At 36.0% G+C, this 19,891-nt stretch overlaps 2 protein-coding genes and 1 pseudogene across 4 annotated transcripts in view; 2 read left to right on the top strand and 1 right to left on the bottom strand.

Moving 5' to 3' along the window:
- Window positions 1–6,992, bottom strand: part of LOC124158030 (TBC1 domain family member 31) — a 67,091-nt gene extending 60,099 nt beyond the window's left edge. For 2 of the 3 annotated variants that reach the window (XM_046533183.1, XM_046533191.1), the window contains exons 1-7: window positions 6,674–6,990; window positions 6,433–6,576; window positions 6,211–6,323; window positions 4,590–4,804; window positions 3,267–3,421; window positions 1,159–1,318; window positions 254–350 (exon numbers count right to left, since the gene is read on the bottom strand). In XM_046533183.1, coding sequence (XP_046389139.1) covers window positions 254–350; window positions 1,159–1,318; window positions 3,267–3,421; window positions 4,590–4,804; window positions 6,211–6,323; window positions 6,433–6,576; window positions 6,674–6,756 — 967 coding nt within the window. In that variant the 5' untranslated portion in view covers window positions 6,757–6,990. Of the gene's footprint in view, window positions 1–253; window positions 351–1,158; window positions 1,319–3,266; window positions 3,422–4,589; window positions 4,805–6,210; window positions 6,324–6,432; window positions 6,577–6,673 lie in introns of all 3 variants that reach the window. The other variant, XM_046533201.1, reaches the window with a different exon arrangement.
- A 219-nt stretch (window positions 6,993–7,211) lies between these two features.
- LOC124158046 (charged multivesicular body protein 4b) lies at window positions 7,212–19,430 on the top strand. Its single transcript, XM_046533210.1, has 5 exons — window positions 7,212–7,620; window positions 7,751–7,928; window positions 8,020–8,134; window positions 8,315–8,444; window positions 18,801–19,430. Exons 1-5 carry the CDS (start codon window positions 7,440–7,442, stop codon window positions 18,854–18,856), a joined length of 660 nt encoding a protein of 219 aa, XP_046389166.1. The 5' UTR covers window positions 7,212–7,439; the 3' UTR covers window positions 18,857–19,430.
- On the top strand, window positions 14,113–14,223 carry LOC124173786 (annotated as a pseudogene).
- Window positions 19,431–19,891: the final 461 nt, after the last annotated feature.

Below are 19,891 nucleotides of genomic sequence, written 5' to 3'. Positions count from 1 at the left end.
ATTATTTCGTCAAAGGAAGTCCGAAAACATGGTCCCAGAATGAAATCATATGAGATTGCTCGGTTAAAATAAAACTAACATATATTAAATTTTTGTCAAAATTTCAGTCATGGAGCCTTTAAAATTTTGTAGGCACAGAATGTGTTAATCAGGTTTTACAGTGTAATTATTCATAAATAAAAAATCACACATCATCAATGATAAAACCAAGTATTTAAGACAATTGATGAAAGAATTAGGATGTTATACTCACAGATTTGGCTTTTCTCAGTTTTTATCTTTCCAATAAATGTTGACGTATTTAAGTCAAGAAAATAGACCTGTCCATCATATGAAAGGATTCCCAGTACCTGCAACAATTGCACCAAGAAAATAATACATTATTTATCATTCAGAAGAATTTCATAAAACAGTATAGGAACTATACCGATAAAAAATTATTTAATTCTTAGTAGATCAGTCCTTAGATGAGCTGAGGAATTCTAAAGCTCAAAAGAATCTAACTACATATGAAGAAAATCAGATTACAACTTTTCAATTCAAGATAAGTTTTTTAAATTAAGGAAATATTGCATCAAAATATGGGTACAATAGTACCTCAAAATATTTAAATCTAAAAATATAAAAAGTTTTCTTCAGAACCTGGCACGATAGTCTAGTAATTAATGACATTATTCTAATTGTCATCCAATCTAACTTAACAGCAGCAATAATCCATTTTAAATTCTAAGTTATGTAATTCCCCCTTCAACACTTTACACACCTATTCACACTGAAAGTGAATATGGATTACCAGCACTTGAGGATATATATGAACTAGCAGGACAGAAATGACATTTTTGGTGAAAAGATAATGGCATGCATTTATCTACAGCCTCCCTTACCTCCAACATGAATTATGCCTCTGAACCCCATTAAAGGTGAAGAAAAATGATACTGGAAATACCTACCAAATGATTTTAAAAAATCAGACCACTCTCCCAGTAAACTGGGTAATTTTCCAGTTTCTAAGGTGACATTCGTCATGGGTCCAATGCTCAGAGGGATGCATATAAAACTTCTTTGACAAAAAACTCTTTCATCCCCCTATCCTACAGAGTGACCCACCACTAGGTGCCATTGCAGGTGACACCAGGGAGAATGTACTAGATGACTTACATGGTTTGAGCCACCATCAAAAGGTTCAGGTAAAAATTCCAGCTCCTTCACACCACACATTTCATCTGGCAACTCTATAACCTTCATAGGTACAAAAGTTTCCATAGAGAATGCTACTAACAAATGGGACTTTCCACCAACCAACACTGCTCTCCCATTCCTGTAAGGTAATACAAAAACTAAGCATCATTGTATTGAAATATTCACACCTCAAATAATGACGGAAAACCATAGAAGTAGAAAATATTACAAATTATCATAAATGGAAGGATCAAGGAAAAATATGGAAGCTGTCATAGTGGAACCAACCTTTGAACGAGGTAGGTCCCAGACATTACAAAACAACATAAATCACTGCAAATTTATGATGGATGAATCAGTAACTAGAGCATTCAAAGCAATAGTAATATGGTTAAATTTAATTAAACACAGCTTTAAAAAAATCATTTGGCAAAGAGCTACTACCCTTCACTGGATACAAGACATGAGGGTGGGCCTAAGGGATACCCCTCTTTAATCCAGTAACCAAGTACAAGACTTATACACCCATGTATGCGGAGAGGGGGGAAGACAGAAGAAGGAAAAGGGGAAGGAAGCACTGGAGTTAGATAGGAGAAAGCCTGACAATGCCTCCAGGTTACAGGTAGGGATGGGAGATTCTCAACGCTGCCACAAATAGTGAAACTGAATTTGCTGCACCAAGAGAAATGGAAGATTATTCTATGAAGAAGAATAACCCAGAATTTTTTTTTATAGATAACGAAGGTTTCACTACATCAGTTTCTCTTCCAACATTTTTACACATGCTTGACATATCCATATGATCCACTGGGATGCCATTTATATTAAGCCAGGAGGCTATACATCCTATGATTAGTCGAAAGCCATTTTTAATCCTGTCAACTCTTGTCTCACCCCGTCCTTTTGATGAAACGACCAATTCCACATCTTACTGTGAAAAAGGCTTGTTTTCCAACTGAAATAATTATTAACAAGCTAGATCTTCCTCATGTGGTCCCAGTAACCTAAATGAGAGCAGGAAACTTTTCAAAGAAAATACAGTACAATCTCTGTAATTCGGCCTTGTGGTAACCCGACATGTCCATTAATCCGGCATGCAAGGCTGGCGACCTCCCTTCGGTAAATTTAATTTTGTCAGCTTTAAATAAAAGATTTTTAATTAGTAAGTATTTTTTATTATTATGCATGGATGTGTTCTTTAGAGAGCCTCAGTTGTTTCCAGGATTTATTCTGCCTATATTGACCATAATCATTTTTATTAATTAAGTTATCTACCTTTACTCACACCCTACGCAGAAGGGGCAGTAGGCATCCAAAAAAGTATGGTTACAAAGTATGCCTTAAAAAGTTTTTGTGCATTGCATTTGTTTCTTATATGTTTCTAATAATCCGGCATTTTTGATAATCTGGCTACACCTTGACTGTGTTTGTGCCAGATAACTGAGATCCCACAGTAGAATGGTTTTCATGCATTTTTTTCTTTCAGGGATTTCAGCCTGATATTTTTGTGCATCATTACCATTCATAGAAGGCAAATTTACATTTAAATTCTTAATGGCCCGCGTCACTGATGGATTCCCCAAACAGGGATTTCCAGTTACATCTCCTCCTTTGGCTCAACACATGATTCACTTCCATCCATCCCATTTATAAACCCCATTTCCTCCCTCGTCATTTCGCCAATATCCTTTCCTGAGCCGTTTGCCACGAAAAAGTGACTGTCACAGGGTCAAACAATATCAGGATTATTAAACATAATACACAGCATATATGTACCAACAAATACTTGTCTTTTTCATGATCTTCAGAATTCTCTTCTTTAACGTCCAGGTCTTAAAATCCGCGACAGGGATCTCCAACACATTCCTAAATTTGATATTTAACTCTCGTAGCTTTTTCTCTTTTAAAACTCCTAAAACTGTTAAGTTTAGATTCTTTGTTACGTCCCTCATACCCATAATTTTGTCATGGAACCATTGCTGTTATCTTTTGTACACTGTGACATTGATGAATCATTTTCGTTGTACATCCAAAAAGGTTACTTGTGTACGTTTTTAATTATTATATTATGTGAATAAAATACTCACTTTGTGCATGAAATTGTCTTCAAATAACTATGCTCCTCCGCAGGCTGCGAAATCATCTTTGCGCATGCCAAATCTTGTAAATCCCAGCAACAAATACTATCATCATCAAACATAGCAATTATGGTTTCAGATGATATGCCAGATAAAAACTTTGCCTACAGAGAAATGGATATAAATTACTTATTATTTGATAGCAAAAACATATACATCCATAAAGGTAACGGCATTATGTCAAATATTTGAGTAAATTTTACTAAAATTGTGGAACCATAATGACGGGGAAATAGTATAACATATAAGCTCGTCTTGATAGTTAAAATCAGTATGCTTTCTAAATAATTCTTAGCTTCATTATTGCAATACTCATTTTAAATTACACGTGCTATGAGTACTTGAGTCTTAAACAACTAATGCTTAATTGGTGGAGAAATATGTAATCATGCTCAAATTACAAGCATAAAGTTGATGAAATAATGATGATGTGGATGAATGCTTCACGGGATTTCCATCAGGTGAGCTGTTGTATTAGACCCGGTGTTTCAATGGCTAACTCTACCATTGTCCTCACCTCGTTGAGTCAACGCTTTGGCAGAGTTAGCCATTGAAACGTCTGATCTGATAGAACAGCTCAAAATCAACTCAACCTACTTTAGAGGTTGCCAATTTAATAGATGATACCATAGCATGTCCAACTCTTAGGCAACTTTCAAATTAAGTGAATGTGAACTTCAAGTAAAACCACACATCAATAATCTCAAGCGCTCAGGATCTTGGAGTGGATGCCTAGATGCTGGTAGATGTATAGACACCAGCATGCGGAAGATATTATGCGGCCATTTCAGTTGTTTTAATTTCATATTGCATGATTTCAATACATATAATACAATATGGCTACAGAATACGTAAATACATGAAGGCGTACATGAGTTTTCCAAAAATACAAGTGACGATTTTAGTTCACCACGGTTTCAAAGAGATTTCCATACTTAAATTACACCAATCTTGAGGTGTTGCAATATGGATCATGGAGACACTGTGGTTAGAGTGCTTTGTTACTGTCCAGAGGGTTTGGGATTCAAAACCTGGTGAACACCACAGCTAAAATATCTTTGCATTTCAAGGATATCACGGATATGTCAAGGAGACCCAGGGAAATGATCTGGCCCAGTGCCTTGAATTTTTGAACATTAAAACACTTTTGGATAAGTCTGATTGTGAGATGAGCTCGGCCTGACTTATCCCAGCCAACCTTAAGGTGGAATCACTGAGCAAAAAAAGGTATAGTCAATAGGCAATTTAAATAAAAAACAGAAAGAATTTTACCTGTCTGATACCACAGTCTGAATGAATATTAAGGGAATGTGCTCGGGTGTATGTGCGCAGATCCCATAAAATTGCTTCACTAGCATCTTTTCGATCCCCATGGTTATGGTGTGAAATAGCCACACTCAAAAGCATTTTTTCTTGAGCTCCACCACATGACAGCTGAGTCGGCGGTACAGCATGACCCTTCAAGCAAGTGGACTCCTTACCATTCTCTGGATCAAAAGATTACAATAGTAAATACAATGCATTGAAATATAAACCATTATTTACTAAGAAGCTGCGGGCCCGATTTTCATGAACGTTGTCACATTCGGCCGATAAAATAAGAAAGAAAAATAGAGAGTGGTTTTTGCACCATAACTTCCATTAAAATACTATTTCTAATGCTATTTTCAAATGGCGCACACAGGTCGAAAGAGGGAAGCTTGCTGAAGGCCATGCACAAGATTGGAAGACTCGAAAGTGGATATGAGTCATGTACGGAGGCAGAGAAAAGAGTCCGACCAGCAGAGAACGTAAATTGACATGCTCTGTATCTCGGCTTGGATGGGACCACGTCAATTGATGTGCTCCGTGCTGAATGTGTTGAGATATTTTTCAATTAGTATATGGAATCCTCATGACTTCTATAGTAATTCTGCGAATTTTCATAAGAATAATAATAATAATATTTTTATTGGTTCCCAGAGACGTGTCTAAGCCACGTATGGAACAAGTCACAAGAATAGTACATACATGAGGTATTAAAAAATAATATTTAAGGCGAGAAGGATAGGTACAGACATAAACATAAAAGTAACATTTTCAAAAGACAGGTTATAAAGACATAAATTCATCCACTGAATAACAGGGATTGTCACATAAATACTGATAAAGTTGACCTTTGAATTTGGAGAATGAATCTAGCTGTTTAATCTTTAGAGGTAAACATTTGAAATATTTTGACCCAGCATATATGGGGTTTTTGCTGAACATGGTTGATTTATGTACAGTAACTCTTAAATCACTACAACCCCTTGTGTTATAGTTGTGGATATCAGCATTGGTTTTGAGACTGTAAAACTGCTTATTTTGTTGAACAAAGGTAATTGCAGAAAAAATGTATAGGCAGAATGGTATCATAAGTCATTTTGAAAATCTTCTGGTTGTTTTGACATGGAATGACCCATCTGCATGTATTGGTAATCACAGGAAACTACACTTCCACTTGGATGGTAGGAGAAGGGTTCTTCCACTAGCTTGTACGTTACCAGAAGAAATATAATTAAATGAGCAATGAGTGATGACATCACCTCATGAAAAATAGAATGTTAGGTCACTCTATTCACAGTTATTCTTAAAGACACTGCATTTAAAATACCTAAATTTATCAGATGCCATTTTCACGTTATAAAGAGAAGTTGCCACATTAAGAAAATGGTTAAACTTACGATACCAAGTTAATAAAAATATTAATATGTAATATATAAAACCAGTTAATTACCACATATATACAAAGAGATTGAATACTCTCTGGATCTCAAAATGTATGGTCTCAGTCACACAAATTTGAGGGGAATAATACTCAATGGTTAATGGGATTCACGCACGCTCGCATGGGCTAATGAAAGCAACTTACCAAAGTTGATAACTCTGACAAAACATTCAGATGAGGCCAAAATGACTTCATTTTCGTCAAACGAAGAAAAGGTAATGGCAGTACACTCTCCACTGTTTGGTAAAGACCAAAACCTAAATAAATATGTGAATGGGTGTTAGAAAATTATTCGCAGCATCTGGTTGACGTGGGGGAATGTATGAGTCTAATAAATTCAATGGGTGACTCCAGTAATCTACTCACTTATTGTTCCTAACGTCCACCAGGAAAATGTTTCCATTAGCATCAACGACAGCAAGTACATTCCCATTCTCATGAAAAGCTCCGAGCACAAATCTAGCAGGATTCCTCGACCCAACAGCAGTATGGTGAACTTGGACAAGTAATCTGCGTTAGTAGGATACCGAGTCGTTTTGAAGAGGTAAAAAGATTAGGTAATAATAAATAATAGAACTTTTCAATTCTCGATTACAACGGTACGCACCCATCTGAACGCTGACGCTTCCGACAGAAACTGTACTTTTTGATACCCTGAGATATCGGGCAATATTTAAGGTTAACTGCCATGATTAAAGACTAATTTATAATTTTTACCACTCTTAGTGATAAAAGTGACATTACAGGATAGTGAAATTCCCTTTACAATTCTCTAAAAAGGCTCTCCGGCAGATTATCGAATCACTGAAATAATCACAATTCAGACGAACATCTTGAATACAGCGGCTTCTTCTTTTCCTACCGCATCGCCTCCAACCGCCAGTACCTTGAAACCTCTGGAACCACTAACGTCTATTGTTTATCGTGAACGACGCAGTGCGTACACAATTTGCTTTGAAAATAAAAATCACGCAAGAATCACAAACACGAATTTAATTGAGCTGAGAATCTATTGATTAAAGTAAAAATTAAATATAAGTGTTTTTATCAATGTCATTATTCCGTTGTAGAGATTTAAGAATCGCGAAATCCGCGAAATATTGGGAACGGTAATCGTCCCCGTCATTTGTTATATGACGTCATTCGCGCATGAGCAATAGCCGAGTTCATTCACAACAGTGAATGATAATAGGGACTCGAGTCGTTTGCTTGTCAATTGGACTTTATTCCTAGTAGTTTGAAATGATACTTTCATAGTGGGAGAAAATCTATACTTTTGTGCTGCAGGGAAGCGGTTGTATTAATTTGCACAGTTTATGGTGGTCGATAACGTCTTATAGTTCGGTATCGTGTAGTGGTGACAAGGTAGCAGTATGAGTTTCTTGGGAAAAATGTTTGGGGGGAAAAAGGGGGACAAACCCCTTACCACGGGGGATGCGATTCAAAAGCTCAGAGAAACTGAAGACTTGTTAATTAAAAAACAAGAATTTTTGGAGAAGAAGATCGAAATGGAATTGGCGACTGCGAAGAAGAATGGAACGAAAAATAAAAGAGGTCCGGATTGATGTCGAGTTTGAAGATTTATACCTTGCTAATTTTTCGTCTCGAAATGTCTTTGATCGTATGTTTTAATGTCTTGTTATAACTTTCGACCTGAGGTTCTAATAGGACTTTTTTATCTAAGCTGCTCTGCAAGCCTTGAAACGGAAGAAGAGGTACGAGAAGCAGTTACAGCAGATAGATGGGACGCTGTCAACCATTGAAATGCAAAGGGAAGCATTGGAAGGAGCCAATACCAATACTGCAGTTCTTCAGACGATGAAAGATGCTGCCAATGCTTTGAAGGCAGCTCACCAACATATGTGAGTGAAAGTCTGCTTTATGTGTACGTTTACTAATAGTTGCCATTATTTGTTCTTTTTTTGATGCACATATTATTATTTTTCGCCTCAGGGACGTCGATCAAGTCCACGACATGATGGATGATATTGCTGAACAGCAAGACGTTGCTAGGGAAATCTCAGATGCTATATCCAATCCTGTTGCCTTTGGTCAAGATGTCGATGAGGTTTGTTTGTTATATATCATGCTAATGTTTCCCCATTATTTTTTGCCCATCCCTTGAAAACGATTCTGCTCGTGCCCCATGTCTTGTTTCCAATATTTGTATAAGCATGGGTGATCCAGAATGTAATGTGAACGTTTCCCTGTTTCCTTATTTGAAATTATGTCTCATTAATATCACCAGGACGAGTTGGAGAAAGAGTTGGAAGAACTCGAGCAAGAGGAATTGGATAGAGAGTTGCTAGATGTTGGCCCTTCAACTGATGACCTTCCATCTCCACCCACTACAGAAGTGGTTAAACCCAAAGCAGCAAGTAAGTTTTACTTGGTAAAATAGGAAAATAGTGTAATTGAATTTTTTGAGGTACATACCTATCCTCATGTTCTCTTGGTAAGAAATGTCCATTTGTGACCTTTAGTTAAATGGCCATGTTCATATGACGCTGCCGAGAAAGTGGAATGACCGGTGCTTCTGACATTTCACGACCAAAGGTTAAATGCTCTTAGCTAAGGTGATCATTCTTGGCCATTTCCATTAAGAAATCCTTTAAATTAGATCCATTTCTCTATTTAGTGAGAATCTCATTTGTTTAGGTCATAATGTTTAATATTCATGTAAATGTTATGCCTATATTGTCATTAGTATTCATTGCCCATAAACTTTGGTATGTTCAAGGACTCATACAGGGTAGTCTTGGACTTAGTTATTAACTGTGCTGTTCTGTCCAAGAGATATATATGCCTATGCTCATGATATGAGCCAGAAGGTGGTTGTGGTTGTATGTATATGCTCTATGGATAAAGATGAAGAATATTCTGTAAATATTACCAAAAACTCTGTGGAATCAATAACTGCATACAGCTGATTTTTGCTTGCATTTAATATTTCTTTTTTCCATTTTCACCATAATTTCATATGTACTATCATTTGCAAATGTCATGCAGCAAATCGAGCGGCACCACTTTCGCTCCATTATCAATTTATTGCCACCATTAAATTTGAATGATCACTATCTGGGTATGAATCTTCATGGTAGCTGGGGAACGACTCACGAATGGGTCATCGTTACACGGGAGGGAGACATGGGAAATCGTTACGATACTCGGACGCCACCAGGAAAAGGTAAAAGAAGGGCAGCGTTGGAATATTATACCACGCTAACACTTTTTGTTGGAAGTAGAAATACTGAAAAAAAGGTTTTTTGTCTTATCGATAGTAAAGCATTAGAATACTAACAGCAGATATATATATGGCCCGAGGGATAATGGACGCTTGATTTTGGGTACTTTTCCAATTGGTGAACATGAACATAGAAATGTTCAGCCATGGGATACCCTATCTCCAGTTGTCGATTAAACGTTTTAATTCTCACAAAATAATTAAAACTGAACGAAAGCCGAAGTTGATTTACAAAACTATAGCTTAATAATTTTTTCTGAGATCGAAAATTTCTTTGAATTATTCTGTTTTACTTGGAAGTACACCTGGGAGAGTTGCAGATTTACTTAGAGGTTTTTTTGATGATGGCATGATTAATCTGGACGCAATTTTAGCTCTGAAAATTGAAATTATGCTGCGATGTTGAAAATTCAATAAAATAGTTAGCCATATGCCCAACCAATAAGAAAAGTTATTCTATGTCGTTAGATGCACTTAGCACAATGGTCAAGATGGCAAAACTAATATTGCGCAACATATTTCTTACAATTTACAATACGATACTTAAATTAACCCAAACTAGGGGCATGCGCTTTCATTCCATGTATTCATTAGCGTGCAGGAGATCTAGCTATTTGTATCTATTTGCAATGTTAGTTTGAGTTTCGTCAGCATTAATGCAGGGTGAGGTTAAATGATGAGGTATAATTATTGACAAGCTTTTTTTTACCATTTACTATTGTATACATTTTTAGGGACGAATTTGCATTAATTCCAACTTTTTTCCAAGATTTACAATTCTTTAAATAGGAAAATAGGTTTGTGAGACGACGTGAAGTCAAATTTCTAAATTTGGATTATTTTCAATTAAAATTATATCAATGTCAACGCAAGGGAGGCTACTCCCTTTATAGGCAGCGAACAGATTTAGTTCTGATGTTAAAACCCAGCGAAGATTACACTTCCTAGCCTACTGGTGCTTCACTGACGAGCCGTTTTACCTTACCCAGATGATAGGAGCAGGACTAGTATGAGAAAAAGAATTAATGGGGATCCCGTCAAGTAAAAGCGAGGTGAATTCTGCGTGAGGATATGGATATCCACTGTCAGCACTCAGCAATCCCTGTAGGGAGTCAAGAAATATTTTTGTGAGCATCACGATGAATGCGTAAATTAGTAACCACAATTAGCAACCATATACTGACTATATAGTTAGCTTTGAAAGTATTGAAATATCTCTTCTGATTGGCATTTACTGAATTCCACCCAAGGTCCTGCCTGCCTGCACCTGAAATTGCAAATGTTTGCGTCCGAATTACATAAAGGACAGCCAACTGAAAGAGTGACTTAATAGTATGACTTTCCCTATCCATGTATGCCCCCATTGGTAAGGTTTCCTAAAACACCTACGGACAGAGATTAAATTGAAACTCCATTTCAACCAATATTCACCCCTTTTTAATTCCAGACTGTCGATTAGGGAGGCAAAATATTTTGCGCAGAATTTAGCCGCTCCCTCAGCTCTTAACACTGAATCAGGTGCTCCCGGGCTGTAGTTTTGGTCAGTTAATAGGTCCTGCACCTCATCTTGCCCTACATCTTTATATTACTACTTTACCAGCCAGAGACGAGGAAGCAATTTACCTGGGGTAAGGCTTGCTGGCTGAAAGTGATTCTCACAAACTTCCAAAAAAGTCTAAATAGGGCCAATTTGTAGCACTATCATATACATGTTGATACCATAATTTGCTTGAAGAAAGTACGCACAAGAATAATAGTTGATAAATGCCTCAAGATAAGCCTTTCCTATGTTTAAAAATAAGCACCGGGGTGCGCGCACAATTAAGGATTACCATTAGTTACCATTACCATTACCATAGGTTATTACAAGGATTTTACTTAGTAGATCAGTTGGACTCACATTCTGTTCCTTTCCATCAAAATTCCTATAATTTTAAAAATGCTGAATATGTTGAAGCCTACAGTTTCAAAGTAAAATTCTACACTTAATTTATATCTTTTTCTATCGAGAGAATTTTTCATGAAGATTTACATGGAAAAGTGTCCTTCACTGCTCATTTACGAAACGAAAAAGGGGAAAATTAATCTGAAAAACTTTACTGGAAAAATTAATTTATCTCATTCCAAATGTTAATAATGATGAGCAGTTACGAACCTGTAAAGGAAACCTTATAACACTGGGAATCGCATTCACCCGTGACTCTTATTGGAATTCCCTCAAGGGAAACGCAATGATTCGTCCTACCGCACTTACAATGCAGAATTCCTGTCTCACAATCATTTAAATTAGAAATTGTCGCAGAAATGCACAAATTCAACATTTGGTACCCTCTTAACCTACATAAAAAAAAAAAATTTAAAATAAAATACGGCTGTAAGGAGGATAGAGAAATTCTAGGCATGGGAGGGATTTGAACGCTGTTCCTCCCATTACCAGCCAAGTATTCTTCCACTGTGCTATGTAGACTTCAATTGTTGGGATGATAATTTATTGTAATTGTAACACTGAGCTGCTTTCATGTGCTTCTCAATTGACCGAACTTTGATCAAAATAATCACTCTCTCAGTATTTTAGTGTTTTATTCGTTTATATAATTATAACTTGAGCACGGAGGCTTTCACATACTTTATGTTTCGGCTGGTTAGTATAGGAATATTATGATGTTGCTGCTCAAGTCGCCTGCGACTTCAGTATGGTATCAGCCTTATAAGTTATTATTATTTGTTATTATGTTTTTAACTCAGTATTTGTATTTCTAATGAAGCAAGCGTATACATTCATTTCAAGCGGAAATTCTGTTAGGATTTGCTTACGTCTTTCTTACTTGACTCGAAAGGTTTTATGAAATGAGCTGCAGTTCCACTGATTTCAACCTTGCCTTAAACATAAAACGTATTGCCAACAAACACATTTCCTAATATCATGTAACCTACTTAATGCAAGTAGAGAAGTTAATCAGTATATTTGAATATTCCAAAATAACACTTGTAAAATGGCAGCATTTTACTATTTATATTAATCCTCTATTGATGTGCAATTGATCGCATACGTGAAGGGTCCATCGGACCCTGCTTGCCCGGTTACAGAAGGAAAAGTTTTAATTTATCATAAATAATATGAGAGTACTTTTTTAAAAATTTTAAATGTTTTTCTTATTCTATTTGTTTGTATGAACAAAGTCATAGAAGTTCACAGCGGAGAAGTATTTTGTTCTTACGTTATAACCTGAAATAAAAGCAATAGTGTAATATGTTGTACCCTCCTTGCCCGGATAAGGGTTAGTGGCTTCTTCCCATATGAACAAAAATTTGTTTACATTAAAGATGTTAATTCAAACGAAAAGAGGATAAATATGAGGTAGGAAATTACTCATTGTTTTTGATCAATTACATTCTGTATATGGAATTTTGATGTTATCAAAATCAAAAGTAGTTCCTGTATTATTGCCTGCTCATGATTGCATTCGAAAGATTTCTAAACAAACCTTCCATCAATGATAGGTAGGTAAAAATGATTTTATTTTCATTGGTTGTGATGGCGATAACGTTTGATATTTTTACGTTCTTTTTTCCGTTAATATCCTTTTTAATGTGCAATGTTATCTTGTCATCTTCTACTCACCAGAAGATTTTATTGTGCATTATATTGGATATTAAAGTTGTTTGGAGATATTTGTGTATCCGGGCTCATTAAAATTTAAAGAGAGGTGTTCCTGAAGTGATATCATTAACGATCATGATAAATAATCTTTCCTTAAAATTCGTCATGCTAGCACCAAATCATGCGAAGGATCTCTACTATGTGCATTTGCACTAGATGTTGATATTCAGTTTTTACGTAATTCTATTGTGTGTATCATCCTGTGTAGGGAAACCGCAGTCACACCTTATTCATAGTTCAAGAAATTGGTGGAGTAATGTGAAAAATACTTATGAAATGCTTTTTTTTTACATTTATTATGGCAACCGATTAGCCTGGTCGATAGAGTCTATTATTACGCGTTGAGGGCCCGTGTTCAATACCCAATGCAGGCAAATTTCTTCTCTGATTTTTTGGTATTTATATTGAGGAAACGTACATTTAACTCTTAATTTTATTTTAAAGTATACCGGGTCTAGCCGCGGTGATAACTTTTACGGGAGTCACCCGTCTTAATTTTATGATTTTCAATCAGAAAAATGGTTTTCTGGGTGAAAAATCTGTTGACTCACGCTACATCGGGTTTTATAATGTGTTTGATCTTAGTTGTTTTATCAAACTAATGGGTGCCATGTTGATAGTATTTATCGAACTACATTTATCAAACTTGTTTGGTAAAAGTTACAGAAATATTCAATGCTCCATATGAATCCAAATTGCATCCAAATTGCGATGAGTTTGATCAAAAACTGATATTTTTAACTATACTTTTTGCCGTGTTTAATTGCTTTATGTTATGCTTTATCAATTAACATGTAGTTAACTGCAGTTCATTGTATTTTGTAAATTCTGTAAACAAACCGCTGTGTTGTTTGTTTAAATAAATAAATTAAAATTAACAATCGTAGTGAGGAGGCAATAATGGTAGTGAGGGACACGGAAAGTGTCCCTCACTACCATTATTGCCTCCTAACTAACGGAGTCGTGTATTGAGAGAGCTAAGAGATAGACGTGTTCTAAAAAGATCGGGAGAATTTCTAACATATTGGTGTATTGAGAGAGCTAAAGGAAAGACGTGTTCTAAAAAGATCAGCAGAAAGATGAAAAGGACGCAAAGAAAAAGGATGCGCCCACAAGAGAGAATGATCGCGGGGGAAGAGATACGGTAGAACTCAAGTCAGTTCGTATAAATCTTTCACCTTTTTCCAAAGATTTCCGTGGCGGGAGTTCAGTTGTATGTATAGACAATTTTTGATTGTGCCCATTGGAACAGAAAGGGAAATTACGCAATATATTTGTATAATATCAGATTGTAAATTGGGCCCAATTAGTCTTCTTTACAACATTTTGAATATGATTTGTAAAAGATGATTTTGGTGCATGTTATTTTTTAATTAAGTGTATTTCTGTACCCCTGGGTAGCACAAAATAAGAAATGGAAGGTGAGTAATGTTACAAGTCGTTGTTTTAACATATTAAGTATGAATTGAGTCTTACAGTGGAATATGCTCTCAACATTTTTTGTATTTGAATTGTATAATATAGAGAGACTGTCTGCCTCGTAGAAATTTATTTTATCTCTTACGACCCTCAGAAAAACATTTCTATAAAAATTTATTTTGATGTTGTAACCTACATACCATGTGCTCGTTTTACTTGAAAGTGGAAAAAATGCTTACATCTAATCTAGCCAACTGAAAAGTAAACGATCCTCAAGTAACAAATGACAGACAAAAAGTTTATGAACTTCCATGGTGACCATAACAGGCCGCAGACTTTTCTTAAACTACTATATAAACTTGCCGTTGTTCAAAAAAGAAGTTTATTTTGAGTGTTACACCCGCAACATCATCGAAATACATTGGGTGTATCCACAGCACTGAAATAAAAACAATTAGAATTAATATTGGTAATATAAGAAAAGATATTAACTAGAGATGGACGGATCCAGGAGATTTGAGGATCCGGATCGGATCCGTGATTTTCGGAGCCGAATCTTTGGATATTTTCAGATCCTAATGCATTTTCAATTGTCTACTATAAAATGAAGTAATATTCAAGTTTCTTCTGAGTACATACAATATAAGGAATTCTATTAAGATTTACATACACGTTTTAATATTTTTACTCATTAAAAATCATTTTATAAGCTTCAGATTATTTTTTTTAAACTATAAATTCTTTAAATGCTCAGGATATAAACTGTTACCCTTGCATTTGGAAATGAAAATAGTTTTCAATCTCTAGATAAATCATTTACTGAATTTTGATATTCCTTACATAAGTTTCCCCGAATTATGTCACTTTCTCATCGCATACTGGCTTGCGTTTCACCCGCAAATGCTTCAGTTGCGGTGAGGTGGATTTTGCACATCCTTGCGATAGTTTCATGTCATAGTGCACGCACATGGTTCTCTTTACATCAATAAAAATATTCCTACACAATAAAAGACATTTTTATCGGTATATTATTAAATTAAATTGCTACTGCGCAATCTGCAACACAATTCACATGGTTTAGAACAACATTAGTGTCACGTGCGGTGAGTTGCGAGAACAGAACGAGACAACTGCTCAGCGAGAGGAAGGGGTGGGTCGCAGAAGCACGTGGAGGAGAGGTGGAGGGTAAGGAGCGTGATACCTTTGTCTTTCAAGCATTGACACTATGAATGAGGGTGTCAAGGATGAGCATAGATCTTGCTATTTTGTGATGTCATCGCCGTCAAAGCAAAGCCAGGCAACCTATGTGATATATACTGTTGGCTTTTCCGGGCCGTATCTTCTTGTTTGACGGTACTGACGGCACGCCTGTTTCTTTGATAATTGTGCTTCTTGGACAATGTTGAATATTGGTATAGTATTGTTTTAACTAAAAAAACTTTGTTTCAATTAATTTGAGCTCTAAAAAAACCTAAATATGTTAGAAATGTGATGCGTTTGATCTCATTCTTTTTTAAATCTCTATTTGATTTTATTAGATTATATAATAAATTAATTTTGAAAACTATCGAGAGACATTCGGGTCCAGTAATTCACTTACCTAGCATTTGTTCTTCTGAAAGAGAGAATTGAAGCAGGTAAGATGAAAAAGTTGAGTTGGTGAGATGGGGTAGAATGAAACACTCTTTCATTGTTCTCATGTAACTTAATATTTTCCTTCGAAGATAATGATTTATGGACTACATGGTCTCGGGAAGAGAATAAAATATCACAGGCAAGGGGTGATGGAGGGCTGAGGTTGTATTTTTTTAACACTTTGAGACTATCTACTGATGTTGTGCCGGACTCTGCCGAGATCAATAGATGACGGCCGACTGTGCTACTAAATATTTTCGGATCTTGGCAAAGTTAAAATTTTAACCTTTGGGCTGAAAGTGTTAATCTACAATGTAGCCTTTTCTGACGTGGTTGTTATCCTATGGTTAGAGATCCGTGAAATTTGCAAGACGCGATATTGCGAAATAACGCGAAATCCATAAATAAAAACGAGATTTCGCGTTTTTTGCTATTTTAGGTGAATTAGGGAAAAAATCACATACAATGAGTCGTAATCTATTAAAGCCTAAGCTTTCATTGTTCAACGCTGCCGCCATTTGCTCTATCTCATTACGATTCCAAGGTCAATTGGCTTGTTTAGTTTCGCACATAACACATCCGCGTAATATCGCGCGCTGTAGTGATTTCTCCGCCAGAATTTGCTGTTAAATTTATCACAGCCTCTCTCTTCGATTCCCATGTATCAATCCTGAAATATTTAGAATGAGGTGCTTTCTCACCTGAAGAATTAGATATTATGAATTAAAAAGTGCTGAAAGAAATTTAATACAGCCGTAGAAGAGCGGAAATACAAGCTTACGCGCCCGGCGTGCCGGCGACTCACCGCAACGCATTAGAAGGCGTTATTGGATAACTTGTTGAAGGAAAATCTTGAGTGTGGGTCCAATGTACGAATTCTGTTGACTTAAACACGGCCGCTGTTTTGGAACGGGCCGCCGTTCACGGCACGGCCCACAGCGTGGCAGACAGTCATCTCGTCTGAAAGCGGCTTGAATTTCACACGGCATAGTGATGTGAATGGTGGCTGGTGAAGAGTCGTTTTGTCAGAAAGTGGCCTCAATGTAGCACTGCCTGCATTTCATGCCGTAGACGGTGCACCACTGGGCCGGATTGAAATGGGTGCCGTGGTGACCACGGCAACCGTCAACAGCTGTAATCAAAACTAAGCGATTTTGTTGTATCTAGCAGCTGACCTACATTCCCTCAAAACCTGGGTGAGGGTTATCGAAAGGGAACCCGCGACATTAAACATTTTGGCCAATTTGTAAGTTATATAGTACTATGGTTATACCGTAGCTAACCAAGTACTCAGTTTGAAAACACCATCGTGAGTGGTTGTGTTTTGCGGTTAGACGGTTTTTTTATCTTGGTTCCAGCTTTAAATATCGAACGAAGGAAAGGAATTTTAAAATGCCAAAAGCTAATGATACTACTCATACCAGGGCAAGTGAATTCAGCTCAGAAGGATTTTTGTGAAAGACAGAGTATTACTGTGCAATGTTTGCGGTAAAAGATTTGAATTAGAAAGATGTGACATGTTGTTAAAGCACATCAGTAGCAATACACATAAACATGCGAAAGAAAGGAGACCTGCAAAACGGCAGCTATCATTTGAAAACACAGTCACTCAGTTAAAGAAAACCGAAAAAGGAGCTTGTTGTTGCTCTTACTGAAGCATTTTTAAAGGCTTCATTTAGTGTCGAGAAACTTGACAATCCAAAAATTCTGGAATGGCTCTCGAAGTATACCCATTTAAGGTAGTGGGGATTTGCCATTTGCCGATCGTTTTCGCCAAGACTACATACTTGAACCATTCATATTCCTTGAACCAGTATAACTTGAACCTTTTCCTTCATTTAGTTTTATCAGAAATTTTGTACAATCGAAATGTGTGTTATGTAAAAATGCTTAATAAATATAAAATAATTGTGCCACTCTCATATTGCTAAATAATTTTCAATTTTTCTCTTAGATGCGTTTCACATTTTTTGGCCATTGTGTCCACATTCTAATGCTCTTTATTCATGTAATACATGGACGTGATGGTGTGCTGCCGAGTGCTTTCTGCCGCCCGAGGTAGCTGTTCCACTTCCTTATCAGAGTTAGGCCTCTCTTACATGCTAGTAACATTGATCAGCAATCCATAAAATGAATTTGCTCTTAAGAGAAATCATTTTCAGGAAATCAAGTACTTATATAATTTTACCGCGCGGTATCCCGAGAAGAGTTTATACAAGTACTTGAAGTTTTTTAACATACAATCGAGGTTAATTTTTAAAATTGACTAATGAAAGAGGTAAACTTGTCAAAGTCAAAATTGACTAGAGTCTGTCATTGATGAATGTGCATTGAATAACATGTAATTGGGATAACTTATATGTGTAGGGAACCTTTTATGTACCATTATTACTTCGGGTGAACATCAGTTGTATTTTGAGATGTTACATATGGTATCACAATGACTGGACCAAGTACCTATTCCCAAATCCTGAGCCAATCCTTACTAGGCCTGTACCAAGACCAATATTTAGCCTTAAGTGCTTATTATTAGTTCTGAAGAGTACCCTATAAACAAAATTCCATGGAAAAACTAAACTTTTCCTAAAAACTAAAAAGAGTTTCCTCATGGGTTCTTTGTGTCCTTCTCTTCAGAGGTAATGGCTTCAGGAAAGTTTTAGTTGAAAATATTCAGCTTGTTGTAATGTGAGGACCGATAAAAATCTCCTTTATTGTCTCAGCATGAGAGTGACCCATCGAGATAAGAGTATCATATTGGATTATTTTATCTTACAGAGAAAGCTGAGGAAGATGACGAAGATATGAAAGAGCTTTTGTCATGGGCAAACTAAAAGTAGTGTGCCTTTTTATTTACTGCCACAAGTTAGTGGAAGTTTTGAACTTTTTGAATGAGTAATAATTTGCTAATGGCCTGGCCACGTCTTATGAGATGAAGAATATTTCTTGCAACTTAACTTAAACAATGGTGGGTAAGAAATTATTGTTGATCTGCACAGTTTTGTCCATTGAGATCTTTCCCTATTTTTTATCATTAAAAATACTGCTGTGGCTTAAACTTCACTGTAATGCTTTGTATTATATTTATGTAAATTGTTTCTATTGTGAATGTCATCATAGGGAATGTTAAAATGAATTGGCCTATCCTCTATGTAATTCTATCAAGCCACTGAAAATAATTAATACTAACAGAGCTTTAGTTTTATTTTCTGATTATGGCATTTAGTTATTAAATAAAGAAATGCAAATTGTTGCTTGTTTACATCTAAAGAAGACAAACATGAAAACAATTATTGCAATTCTTGCTTTAATAACATTAGCCTTATCCAAACTCAAGTGATATGAAGGGATAGGAATAATATTGCAAATTACTATGTATTGTATGATAATAAAAATTCTATTTATAAATAACATTGTTTTATTTTGAATGAGATATAATTTGCTGATAGCCTGGCCACATCTTATAAGAAGATAAATATTTCTTGCAACTCCTCTTAAACCATGGTGGGTAAACAGTTATTGTTGATCAGCACAGTTTTGTCCATGAAGTGCAAAAGTGAGGGTTTTTATGCAGTATAGCTTGTAATCATGTGCAGAAATACTTTCGTGTCCCAATACAACTTAGATTGACCTGTGACTATTGAGATATTGTTACATTGTTCATTATGCATTTGAATAATGCACGGTGCAAACTTCAGAAAGGAAAATCAAATGAAAGATCTTTACCTCTCTAGTTGGTCCTACTACCCAAAGTGAAGACTTTCAGATCATACTTGTAGAATTAAAGTGCTTGTTTCAGATGAGATTCAATGTAATCGATTCATCAAAAATGAAAGAAATATTGCAAGTTCCTCTGTCGGGGGGCACCA

This window comes from Ischnura elegans, chromosome 1 (assembly GCF_921293095.1).
Source record: "Ischnura elegans chromosome 1, ioIscEleg1.1, whole genome shotgun sequence".
Lineage (NCBI taxonomy): Eukaryota > Metazoa > Arthropoda > Insecta > Odonata > Coenagrionidae > Ischnura > Ischnura elegans.
This window is presented reverse-complemented; position numbering and strand designations above follow the sequence as displayed.